Source organism: Equus asinus, chromosome 1 (genome assembly GCF_041296235.1).
Source record: "Equus asinus isolate D_3611 breed Donkey chromosome 1, EquAss-T2T_v2, whole genome shotgun sequence".
Taxonomy (NCBI): domain Eukaryota; kingdom Metazoa; phylum Chordata; class Mammalia; order Perissodactyla; family Equidae; genus Equus; species Equus asinus.
In genome coordinates, this window is record NC_091790.1 from 91,263,470 (window position 1) to 91,276,354 (window position 12,885).

Genomic DNA, 12,885 nt, shown 5'->3' on the forward strand with positions numbered 1-12,885 from the left:
ATCCTCCAATTATAGGGAAGTTATTTTAAGAGGGAAAATTTTTTTCTTCTAATATACCTGCAGATGTTGTGAAGGCATTATCATCAATTTCCAACTTTCATTTCATATTTACCACTTGAACTCCACACTACACATAATGTTATCTTTATATCCCCCTGTAAAAAGTGCCCACAGTGGGGAGGGCTGTAAGTTCTTGCATAGATACCCCAGAGCCTGGATCCTGTTATTCACAAAGGGCACGGAGGAGCTTTGGGGGCAGCTTACCAGGGAGGAACAAAGCACCCTGTGAGTAAAAAACTTTCAAAGTGAATTAAAAAGAAAGTTATCTTCCATGAGTAGCCTAAACTATTTCCTTTTTGGCGGGGAAGGCTAAATGAGTTTTAAGAGCAGCTTTTTTTTTTTTGCAGTCTCCTACATGTCTGCTCCCTGACCCCCAGAGGACTCGACATATTTCCTCTGAGACTCAAATTTGGGGACTATGTCCTTGTGTGAACTTTTGCATTGTTGTTCCATCTTAATTAAAGGCTATTGGTCTGAATGCTGATGAATCAAATGTGAGCTGATCTTGGTTATTGGTTGATGTACCATCTTCTCCTGCTGACAGGGAAAGCATATTGAATTTTAAAACAATGCAAAATAAACAAGTCTCATAATTAGAAAACACTGCTCAACGAATGGAGAGTTAAGTACCATGGAGACATTTATATAAAAGTCAGTCTGAGGAAGAATTCTACCCCCTCTGTTACTTCGTTGCCAGGAAGTGTTCAAAGTGGCTTATCCTCTTGTACCTGCCGTGATTTGATACAGTACCAAGCAGGCCTGCTCAGGACTTGGAGGACTTCTTGTTTGTTTAATTGTCTTGCAATGGAGGAGTCTTGAAGCAGAGCCAATGGAATCAAGTGTTAACTGGAAGACTGGTCCTAGCTTCTTAGTCTCAGTTGGCCCTGGATCAACTCAGTGCAGCAAGTGCTACAAGCGAGCTTCTTCCTCATTGGAAAAGCCCATTGAAAACAAAATCAGTAATGACAATCAAAAACTCCAAAGGTCCCCAAGCAATAAAACTCTTTATATATATTTAGTTTTTTTTCAAATATACCTCATTGAAGGGCGAACTTCCGCTCAAATGGACAACATTCTTTCTGGATGCCTTTTGTGGAAGCCTCACAGTTTGAAGAGAAAGAAATGTCCCAGGAATGTCCCTGAAACTTCCCAAAGTGCATCTGAGTAGAGGGCACTTCCTGGTTGAAAGAAGGGCTGATCAGAGCAAATATGGCCAAACCAGTCCATGAGTCCAACAGTTAATGTGAGCATGGCCCTTAGGACAGGAGTAGCTGCTGTGGCTTGGTCCCGCGGGGCTGAAGAGTCTAGAATTGTTATGGCTTTTGCTATCCTCCATGGTCATGCTCCAATAAATTCACTGCTTGGTGGTGCTACCCTTAGGTATTCTGCATTTTCAGCTGCAGGACCCTTAAAGATGCCATTTGACTTGGCTTCCTTGGGAAAGAAGTCCTGCTGGTAGTCAGGGTTGTCCAGGCTAATTTGGTGATTGCCTTTCTGTGCCCAGAGGGCAGTACCATCGAGCACACTGTTGACGCAGTCAGGATGGGTGGTGTTGAGGTACTCAGGGTTGTCCATCGCATTGCTGTGGGGATTTTGATAGTGAGGATCTCTGCCAGGAGCTGGATTTAGAGGCTGATTGTGATAGACAGGGTTCTGGACAGAACCTGCGGGCCTTTTGGGAACGGATTGGTTGACGTACTCTGAAATTGAACAGAAATCAGAGTTAATAAGCAAAGCAGGATCATCCTAAGCAGGATTCCATGGCTCATTGTGAAGCCTGTGGATATTCTTCGATGAGGCAACTGATGAAGGGAAGCCTGGGGAGACGACTATCTTGCTATTGCTGCAAAATAAACTGTGATCTTTTCTGTACTTCTCAAAGCAATGGGAACATTTATCTTTTGCCAATTTAAAGTTTTCAGAGGACAGCCTGCCTTGAGAGGTGCGTGTGTGTGCATGCAGGTGGGGAGTGACTGGGGATAAAGCTTAGATTAGGGAAACACATCTTTCACAGGCCAAGAATGGAGCCAGAAGAGAGACCAGGGATCGAGTCTGTTGTACACATACACACACACAAACTCACACACACATGCTCTCTCACACATTCACACAATGCTCATATACATTCACACACTCACACATACACTCACTCTCACACAATGCTCACACACACACTCACATAATCTCACACACACATTCATAGAATGCTCACACATAATTATGCATTCACATAATGCTCATACACTCAATACACACACACAAAGTATATCTTTGCTATTTGCTTCAAATTCTAGAAAATCTACAGATTCATTCTAAAAACAAACCTCTAACAAACAACCTGCACAAGACTTGAGCTCAACACAAAGACCTGTGGTGTAAGTTCAGTTGTGTGGTATTGATCTGCCTCTTACTCCTTTTATTATGGCTGCAAATTTGCCATAGTCTCTATCTCTGGATCAACTTGAAGGAAGCAATTAGCCTAGGTACCAGGGGATGGAGGCAGCTGCTGCCAGATGGGGAGGCTAAGGAACATGACTGTTTTACAGCAAGCCACTCACCAGGCGCCGGGAGGAAAGTGTCATCTATGTTGTCCTCAGTCACGGTGCCAGTGGGGTCTGAGCTGTACCGCTGCAAGAAGCTGTCTTCCTTGAGGGGACAGCTCTGCTGGGGAGGAAAGGTTACTCTAGTCAGTGCTGCTTAGACTTCAACGTATATAAAAATCACCTGAGATCTCGTTAAAACGCAGATTCTGATTCACTGTGGGTCTAAGGAAGGGCCTGAGTTTCTGCACAAGCCCCTGGGTGACGCCCATACTGCTGGCCCACAGACCACAGGGTAAGTGGTCAGGCCCTGGTCAGGGCTGTCCAGCAGAGCTTTCTGCAACCACAGAAATGTTCTATAATCTGTGCTCTTCAAGACAGTAGCCACTAGCCACATGTGTGAGGAACTGAATTTTAAATTTTATTTCATTTTAGTTAATGAAAATTTAATTTTAAGTAGCCACATGTGGCTAGTGGCTTCTACATTGGTGGGTGTGGGTCTAGATCAAGGCTTCAAGCAATCAAGCATCAGCACCACCTGGAAGGCTGGCTCAAATGCAGATGCTGGGCTCCACTGCTCCAGATCCTGCCTCACCAGGTCTGGGCCAGTGGCCCAACAATTTGCATTTCTAACAAACTTTCAGGTGATGCTGATGCTCCTGATCCAAGAATCACATTTTGAATAACACTGTGATAAATGATAGCTAACTGGAGGCCTTAGGGTTGGGAGTCAAGGAAACCATGCAGGGAAGAAACAATACAGGAAGGAAAATCAAGATTATTGGGGTTAGGAGGGGCATTTTCTATGTCCAATAGAGCCATGATACGGAGTTGTTATTTAATTACTTAATTCCGGTTCATTAGGTGTTCATACATACCCCGTTTCTATCAATGCAAGCCACAGTGGAATTATTGCTGGTGGCACTCTGGAAAAGAATTGAAGTTGTTTGTGACATGCTTGGACCTTCTCACCCATTTCCACTGAATGCAGGAGGTGGGTCTCATAGAGTGGATATATTTAAAGGTGCTTAATTTCGTCTTGACTCATTAGCTTTAGAAAAACTAGGTTTAATTCTGATTTAATTCTGTTTCTTAGTGGACCTAAGATTGCAATCCAGTTGTTGAAATGCAATAAAGTAATTAATACACGTAATTGATTCATACTGATTTTGGCTTTACCATTTGGTTAAAATTTACTTCTTTGTACCTATGTGAATTCTACTAGATGGGTTTTTCTCCAAAAGCTCAATTTGTTCAAACCAGTAGACAGAGCTTGAGAGAGAGTGAAATTTCATACCAGAGAACTTATGAGGGGTGTCCGGGATGTGGAGGGACTGTGGAAGAAGCCCTGCTGTGGGATGAGGTACTCATCGGCATCAACGACATCTTCCATGTCCTCTTCATCCATCAGGATGCGATAAAAGTTGGAGTCTGTAGGGCTTGGCAAATGCATTCTCTCATCCCCCTGGTGCAGAGATTTTTGAGACCATTAGAAAGATCCAGTGGGATGCTACTCCACTTCCTGGCTATAAGGCTAGGGGTCTATTGTCAGCAGGTGCCTGTATGTTTGCCAGTTTATAATAAAATATCCCTGATTCTCTGACATATAGCTGCTTCCTCCCCTCCTCCTACCTGAAACTAAAATATTAAAAATTTCTTGATGTCTAAAAGCCCCAGAATGACTGCAAACAGCTTACAAGGGAAAAGAAAGGGATGAAGCAGCAGCATTTACTGAGTGTGTACTGTGCTGTTAGGTGCTGGGATATTGTGCTTTATAATGAGAAATATATATTTGGTCTTCATCCACTGTTCTGACCACGGAGATCCTAATACCCATGGAATTTCCTAAGTAATGAGAGCTATAAAGGTGTCTTTTGTTATGTTAACGAGGTGACTTTAGGATCACACCTAAAGAAGAGGGCTGGCTGCCAGGGGAGCCAACCATGTGATTAGAGGGCTGGAACTTTCAGTCCTGCCCCCTTGACCTCTGGGGAGGGAAGAGGAGCTGGAAGTTGAATCAATCGGCAATGGCCAATGGTTTACTCAATCATGACTATGTAACGAAGCCTCCATAAAAACCCAAAAGGATGGGGTTCGGAGAGCTTCTGGCTTAGTGAACAGGTGGAGATTCGGGGAGAGTGGCGCCTGGATGGAAGCTCTGCATCCTTTCCCCTTATCTTGCCCTATGCATCTCTTCCATCTGGCTGTTCCTGAATTATATCCTTTTATAATAAACCAGTAATCTAGTGAGCAAACAGGTTTTCTGAGTTCTGAGAGCTGCTCTAGCAAATTAATTGAATTCAAGGAGGGGTTCATGGGAGCCTCCAATCTACTGCCAGTAGGTCAGAAGCACAGGTAACAACTTGGACTTGGGATTGGCATCTGAAGTTGAGGGGACAGTCTTGTGGGACTGAGCTCTTAACCTGTGGGATCTGACGCTATCTCCAGGTAGATAGCGTCAGAACTGAGTTGAATTTTAGAATACCCAGCTGGTGTCAAAGAAGTGATTGCTTGGTGATGTGGGGCCATCCGCCCACCCAACTACACATGCATGCATGCACACACACTGGATTTGCTAAGCAGACCTTTAGGTGCTATGCAATGTATTTTACATACAGTATTTTATTGAATCTTTAAAACAGCCCCGTGGGCTTGGTTTTGTTAATCTAACGTGGTAAGTGGAGAGTTAGGATTTGAGGCCTAGTTTGCCTGACGCCCAAGCCCTGCTTTCTATCATACCTAGCTAAGGGTTTGGCTAGCTGAAATATGAATATGATACATGGAGTTGTGTGTGTGGGAGGCTGAGTTCACCACTAGAGTTCAGATGGGGATGGTGAATGGAGTTGGGGGGCACCACAAATGAACTCCACTTGGTTCACAATTTGGCCTGTGCCTTAACCAAGGCTTGCTCTGATGCACTGAGGATTTAATGACGTGACTCGAGAGGCAGGAGGCTGTGTTGGTACATGATAGAGCACAGTGACATTTGATGCTCACTAGAAGGACTTTTCCCATTGGAAGTGCAGACTATGATCTGGTACCTGGATGACAAGGTAGCGCTGGGGGTCTCTGGCCATTTTGGAGAATTCAATGATCAACTCACGGAACTTTGGGCGACTATCTGCATCTATCATCCAGCCTGGGGAAGGAATGAGGAAAACCGGTACAATTAGAACCTTGAAAGAAATGACAAAGATGGCATTGCTTAAAGAAAGCATTGATGGTGAGATCCTTTTAGACAAATAATTGATGAAGAAACCTAATCTTTGGGATAGAATTTTCAGTCTTGGCAAACTAGCACTGATTACTTAATCAGAATGACAATAACATTCCTGGAATTTTATGTACCTACTCTTCCTAGGGCCAGCAATCTGGTGCTGTCACCTTGGGTGATGTAACTGTTTTACTCTATGTGTCGCTATTTGTGAACTGTGCTGACTGTAGCGTGCCCTTGTGCCCAGGCTCTCAAAGCCCTCACTTGACATTCAGTCTCATGCATATTCACTCAGCAGTCTTGGAAGATGGAAACTAGATTTAATTTAGGGAAATAGAAAGACTTTAAGAACCTTGGGGTTTGAGAACTCCACTCAAACACCCTGTTGCTTGCATCGTACTACATGCTCAGTATTCATGCATCAAGTGTGAGGGGGATATTTCAGAGCCTTCCTTAGGAGAATGCTTTTGCTAACCATGCTAGTGCATTTGATTATGCAGTGATGTGGGTCTGGATGAAACAAACTGGAGGAACAACTATTGACTGGAAATCCTCATGCCTCATGAGGGTTCCCATTTATTTTCTATCAGCCGATGTCAAGCTATTTTAGGCCAGAATGCTATGTGACCTTAGACAAATCATGTAACCTTTATGGATTCCAGCTTCCTCAGCTCAGAGCAAGGAAGTTAAAATAGATGAACTCTGTGGTCTAAAGTTCAGAAAGGCATTAAATATTTACATTAACTTGGCTCAAGCGTACTCCCTATGCTACTTTCTTGTGTAAACTCTCAACACACAGGTAATGTCACCTTCAGAGCCTACTGAATTTGTGATTCTTATGGACTAGTACCGTCAATCAAGTGACACACTCTTGGATTGAAATGTTTACTTGCTACACTGCAGAAGACCTCACATAACTCCACTATTTAAGAGGTTTAAGTTAAAGCAGAAAGGTTGATTCTATTAGCCTCACGTGGTTACTCATTGTTAGGCATTTAAAGACATTCAGTCTTTCTGGTAAGAGGCTTTAAAATGTGGGGTGACTTTTTCACTGAGCAACTCAGAGAATAGAATATTTTGGTGTAATGGCTTATGAAGGACTTCGATTTTATTTATTTGCTTGCTAACGTGGGCAAATGTCAGGTCCATGCTCTATGAGTCAAGCAAGTGCTTCCTGAAGAACGTGTGAGCGGGGTATTTACGGATGTTTCTGGACTTGAGTGCTTGCCGTAAAGAATGTGACAGTATTTCTTTAGAGAAGGGAAAGTCTTGATTGTTTGGCTAGGGCAACAGTGCCTCCCCAGGCACAGCAAGTGTGAGTGTGGATGGCCACAACAGTCACTCACACTTGACCATGATCATGTAGACATCGATGGTACATATGGGCGGCTGCGGGAGGCGCTCCCCTTTCTCCAGGATGGTTGAGATCTCACTTGCGGGAATTCCGTCATAAGGCTTGGACCCAAAGGTCATCAGTTCCCAAACGGTGACTCCTGAGAGGATGAAGTAGTCGCTTTATGAGTTGATAATAATCATGACAAATTGTTATTAGTCATCATTGTTGATACTGTTTCTAATGTTTAAAAACCTATTGGGCAATTTCCTTGATTGCTGGAAGCCTCAGTTTACCTCTCTGTAAAGTGGGATTATGTCAGTATCTGTCTCATAGGATGGCTGTGAGGATCAAATAAGATAATACAACTGAAATGTCCAGACAATGCCAGGCAAATAATAAGTGGCCAGTAAATGGCAGACTTTAGTAATAACAACAAAGACAGCACAACCACTCAAATAATCTAAGTATTATTATGCTACAGAGCAGGAGTTAAACACTCAGACATCTACCGTAAGTGAACTTGTATCTATGGAAGTGGAAGGATGGAGATTACACATCAAGCTTATAAACTGTGTGTTTTTAAATAATAAAAACAATTAGAAACAAAAAAAGCCCTATCTTCTTTTTGATAAACATAAAAACTCCATACTTTTTGTTTCAAAATCAAGCAATCATCATGATTAAAAAAATCAAAGCAGTAGTAATTTTAGAATTGGTGTTTTTTCAGACTATTTCCAAGCTCTGATGGTCCTTCCATCTCCATGCCTCCTTTGATAGAATTCTCTGCTCTAGAAACATGCAAACGCCTTAGGGATCTTGTTCCCACCTGGACAGCGAAGGTGCCCTGTGGTGCCACTAGAGACGACCTCAGTGGAACAGAGCCTGGCTCCCCACACTACACAGGGAGAGATCAGAAACAGGAACCCAGCAGTTTCCTGTTCTCCAACTGGTCTGATGACCCATTTTCTTTAGAGTTGGCCTCTAGATACATATCACCACAGATCTGCTCGGATTTTCTAGGACCATTCCAAAACTGAATGACCTGAATTAATATATAGAATGCAAGGTTGGAAAATGAAGGAAAGCAACGGTCCAGGGGCAAGAAAATAGATTCTTCTATCCTTTCCCACCATATAATCAATATGGATTTGGCGAAAGAAAGAAAATATCATTTCCAGATCTATGAGGTCAATTAAGTCTCACCTAACTAGGTTTAAACAAGCAGAATGAATTTCCATGGGAAAGAAAGCTTTTTCAGGTCTGGGAACAAATGGCCAAAGAGAGGGGAGTGTGTGTCCCTGGTTGTGGGTTATGAGTGGGACTGGAAGGTGGTATGAATTCTGTCTCTTTTCAACTCCTAAATGGAATACATAGGTACCCAATTTATTAAAATATTTTGCCTTGACTGGAGACTAGAAAGTGGAGTAAGAGGATATGTTTTTTAAACTAAAAATTCAGGTTCATGCATGGATGGACCTTGAGGGTATTATGTTAAATGAAATAAGCCAGATAGAGAAAGACGAACTCTGTATGCCTCCACTCATAGGTGGAAATTAAACATAGACAAAGAGAACTGATTGGTGGTTACCAGGGGAAAGGGGGGGTGAGGGGTGTGCACAAAGGGTGAAGGGGTGCACCTACAACATGACTAACAATAATGTACAACTGAAATTTCACATGGTTGTAAACTATCATAATCTTAACGAAAAGTTAAAAAAAAAATTCAGGTTCATGGTCTAAAATTCCAGTGTACTACCAGGGATAGCAGATTATAATCACTGACAACACAATCTCCACTGAAATGAAGAACACACGACCACTAGAGTGATGCTGACTTTCTGAGACTGGTTGTCAAAGGTATCAAGTAACTGAATTTAAGAAAGTTTTCATTTATTCAGCAAATGTGGACCAAGTCTGGGCTGTGAGTTGGCACACACTGGCTGGAGCACACAGGACAAGGGAGCCACATGATACTGGAAAGGCAGGAGGAGTCAGACCGTTCATGACCTTATTGATCATAGTTAGGAGTTCAGATTTCATTTGGAACATATTTGGAAAACCAAAGAAGGATGTTAAGCAGAGAAGTAAAAGTCTAATAGAGTAAAAAAATATATTTCATCTGTGTCTGGAGAATAGATGAGAGTGTGCAAAACAGGAAGAAAGACCTATTAGGATCTCTTGCTGTGGGTCAATGAGGGAGAGAGGTGGCTTGGGCTAGGGTGGTGACAATGGAGATGACACTGGGCAGGATCCAGAAGTGGGAAAAGATGCATTTCTTTCCATCCCTCATGGGGAGCAGACATAGCTTGAAAATGACTGAAAATAAAAAGGCATCAGAATAGCTTTATTTCCTTATCTAGTTCATCATTTGCAGGCAGCTCCACTCAGAGGTACATACAAAACTTCCCTTATTCAGAAAGATCTCTCTGTACAGCTTTCACTCTAGTAGAAGAGACAGACAAAGACCCATGAAGTTAAAAACAATACCTCTGGAATATTAGGAAGTTAATAATGCTATAAAAGAAAATTAAATGGATGATATCCTGAATGATTTTGTTTTGTGATAATGACTAATTTCCTCTAGGAAATTCCTGTCAATATTGCTCTCCCCAAATACACATTTCTATGGAGGTAGGGATAGGCTGATAATTCACAAATAAATGTAGCAGATAAGGTGTTTTGCAGGCTTTCAGCAGACTGCTGAGTGACATGTGAAGACTGAGGGTGATAATACAGGTGAAACTGCCTAGCACGGCAGTCATTGAAAATGTGTTAGTGATGCTTTCTCAAACAGTGAAGCCCTTGTAGGCTCAGGAAATCCTTTGTATAAAGGCAATGAAGCAAAAATGTGAAAGGCATGTTTGAGAAGACGGAAATACCTGAGGACGGAGGACAGGCCTGTGCAGTGAGGGCGAAATGGACAATCGGATCCTGATGAAATGGTCCTCACTAGAACTGGAAGCAATAACTATTTCCCTATTCTTATTTTCTTCCCACAGACACATCCTCACAGCGCATTTTTGTCAAGCCATTCTCTCCGACACACAAAGACCACCATTCACTACATGAAATAATAGCCACTGAATCAGTCCATCATAAAACCTCATTTCTCTACCACGAAACTCTTCCCCATGAAGCCTGATTTGTCATCTCCCTTTGGGTCACTTTAAATTCATGGCAAGAGGTCAATCCTGGTTTGATTTCACAGCTAAAGACATTTCCTAAGTTCAAGTTCCCTCTCCCTCCTGTTACCTTCTCTTGACAAGTTCACTGATATCTCCAGCGACATTTATATGGTAGACTAAATTTCCTTCGTCATGTGTTTTTAGCATAATAGATAGCAACTATTACATTATCACTGTCTCAGAAGAAAAATACTAGAATGACAGAGCATATAATGTAAATCAACAAACAATACAAGCCAATTTAGCCTCAGTACAAATTCATTTGCATCAGGATTTTGACTCACCATAGCTCCAGACATCACTTTGGTGGGTATAAATTCGGTGCAAAATTGATTCTAAAGCCATCCACTTGATAGGTACCTTAGGATAATGAGAGATAAAGTAATAAGACAACTATTAGCTTCCCTCTGTTGACAAAATTAAATCATGTTGGTACAAATTACAAGTGACAAACGTGGGGAAGCCAAGCCCTCCCACCAGATCCCCCAAGCCCAGTGCTCCTCCCCAGCAGGAGGAGCAGGTTTTAAATCTGGCAAAGAACAGCACTGTTCTCTTAGGCCCCAGGGCTGGTTTCATTTACATCACAGCTGAGGACCTCTGGTCTGTGGGCTGTTCTGGTGAGCTGGGTGCACATGCTAGTAGCTGGCGTCCCTGGTTGTGCCCTGTGGTCCTATCCACCCTGTGTCTGTGGGTGTTTGCAGGGGCCACTGCTTGGAGCCATGCAGGCCACAGTGAAACTTAAGTGGGGTGCAGCAGATCCAGACCATTCCGGAGCACCTAACAGGAGACCTGCCCTCCTCACTGCTGGGAGAGAGTCCCCTGGAGAAGCCCCAAGCCTGCCTGAGAGGAGGAAGCCAGTGCCAAGCATGAGTTCCAGACCCTTGGGAGCTCTTGAAACAACATGGGGAGCTGTCCCTACTTCTGAGATGTCCTCAACAGCAGTGTGCCACCAAATTAGCTGTGGCATTTCCCAGCTGTTCTTCTGAAGGGTGCTTTATCCTGGAGGGGGAGGTTGAAACCTAACCTTGGCTAACCATCACTGTCACCTGGAGATGGAGCTGAACTCATATTTACTGACTTTGGCCTCTGGACACGTCAGAAACATCTTTACTCACTCTCCCAGCAAATCCTGCTCCCAAAGCAGTTTCAGCTTGCACTGCCAGAGGAAGACACTGGCTAGAACCAGGTGTTGGTGGCAGCTGCTGTGACTTCACTCAAAATGTCCTGAGATTGCCCCCACATCAGTTAGTCTGCTGGCAGGAAAATGTTTTCCTGTCTACAAGCCAACTCCTTACTTTGCCTCCTTCTGCGTGGTATTCTTTTTCCTCTGCACCAAGCAGTTTGGCCAGCCCAAAATCTGTGATCTTGACATGCTGTGGCGTTTTCACCAGGACGTTCCTGGCTGCCAGGTCACGGTGCACCAAGCGCCGGTCTTCCAGGTAGTTCATGCCCTGAAACGTGAAGCCATGCAGTGAGGGAATGGGATGCTTGGCAGAAGCCCCTGGAGAGCTCAATGGAGAGGGCAAGCCCTACGGTGCGCCAGGGAAGCTTGTGCCCACATGCAGGGATTTGATGTCATGTTCCCACCAGACTCTGAGCTTCTCCTTGTCAGGGACTATGAGCCCACCTGTGTACCTGCCTTGATGGACACAGTAACTTGCACCTTGTAAACATTAGTTAACTATCTACTGAACGGATGAAAGGCAAATAAATGAAGACAGAACCAGCTGCTGATTTATTAACTTTTCTCCATCCAGTTACTCAAGTTTCAAACCCAGATGAACTAAGCAGAAGAGAGTGACAGAGCAAGAGCTCTGCCCTAAGGCTGAGGCCTGGCCCAAACTTTACTCTGGAACTTGTCCACTGTGCCCCCTGCTGGGTCTTTCCTTCTCTGCACTTAGTTAATCGGTAAAGTGGGGAGGGTTACTTGCCTCCCCAGGCTGGAGCAGAGCAATGCTTCTCAGTGTTGTGAAGCCACGCTCTCATGCTTTCCTGGACTATCTTACAGGATTCACTTGCAATGAAGATGGTAATTGTCCATTTTTATTTTCTCTTGCTTTCTTTTTAATTGAAATCATGTGGGTACTAAATTTGTTTTTACAAGAAGCCACTCCACATGATCTCTCTGGCTGTCTCCATAATTCTGTTGTAATCAGAATCACTACTCTAAGAGAAAGAAAGAAACGATATTTGAAAAGCACCTAGCACAGTGCCAGACTCATAGTGAATTTCCAGAAATATTATCCCCAACTCCAGTCCTTGCCCAAAGCCTTCTTGGTGTCTTTGTCGTGTGCACTTCCTCCCTGCTGGCAGGCAAGGGTCACTTCTGGCCTCTACTCCTCCTCATTTGATGTCTGCCTAGCTGAGCCAAGCTCCCTTGGACCCTATCAAGCTTCAACCTATTGACATGAGCTTGGCAGTCCTCACCTCTGTGCAGGGCCAGACTGGCAGGCAGGAGAAGCTGGGGGGCGGGAGAAGGGCATCAGATTCTGCAGACATCTGATACTGTTTGTACCACATCCTCTCCCACCTACTCACAAATGCACCCCT

The 12,885-nt window shown here is 43.7% G+C and overlaps 1 protein-coding gene across 4 annotated transcripts in view; it reads right to left on the reverse strand.

Moving 5' to 3' along the window:
- Window positions 1-675: 675 nt before the first annotated feature.
- EGFR (epidermal growth factor receptor) overlaps window positions 676-12,885 on the reverse strand; it is a 193,315-nt gene continuing 181,105 nt past the window's right edge. Inside the window, exons 21-28 of one of the 4 annotated variants that reach the window (XM_070496260.1) lie at window positions 11,631-11,786; window positions 10,620-10,695; window positions 7,161-7,307; window positions 5,642-5,739; window positions 3,898-4,065; window positions 3,479-3,526; window positions 2,619-2,721; window positions 676-1,760 (exon numbers count right to left, since the gene is read on the reverse strand). In XM_070496260.1, the coding sequence (XP_070352361.1) occupies window positions 1,399-1,760; window positions 2,619-2,721; window positions 3,479-3,526; window positions 3,898-4,065; window positions 5,642-5,739; window positions 7,161-7,307; window positions 10,620-10,695; window positions 11,631-11,786 (1,158 nt within the window). In that variant the 3' untranslated portion in view covers window positions 676-1,398. Of the gene's footprint in view, window positions 1,761-2,618; window positions 2,725-3,478; window positions 3,527-3,897; window positions 4,066-5,641; window positions 5,740-7,160; window positions 7,308-8,061; window positions 8,193-10,619; window positions 10,696-11,630; window positions 11,787-12,885 lie in introns of those variants that run through there. The other 3 variants (XM_044761435.2, XM_044761434.2, XM_070496355.1) reach the window with 3 other exon arrangements.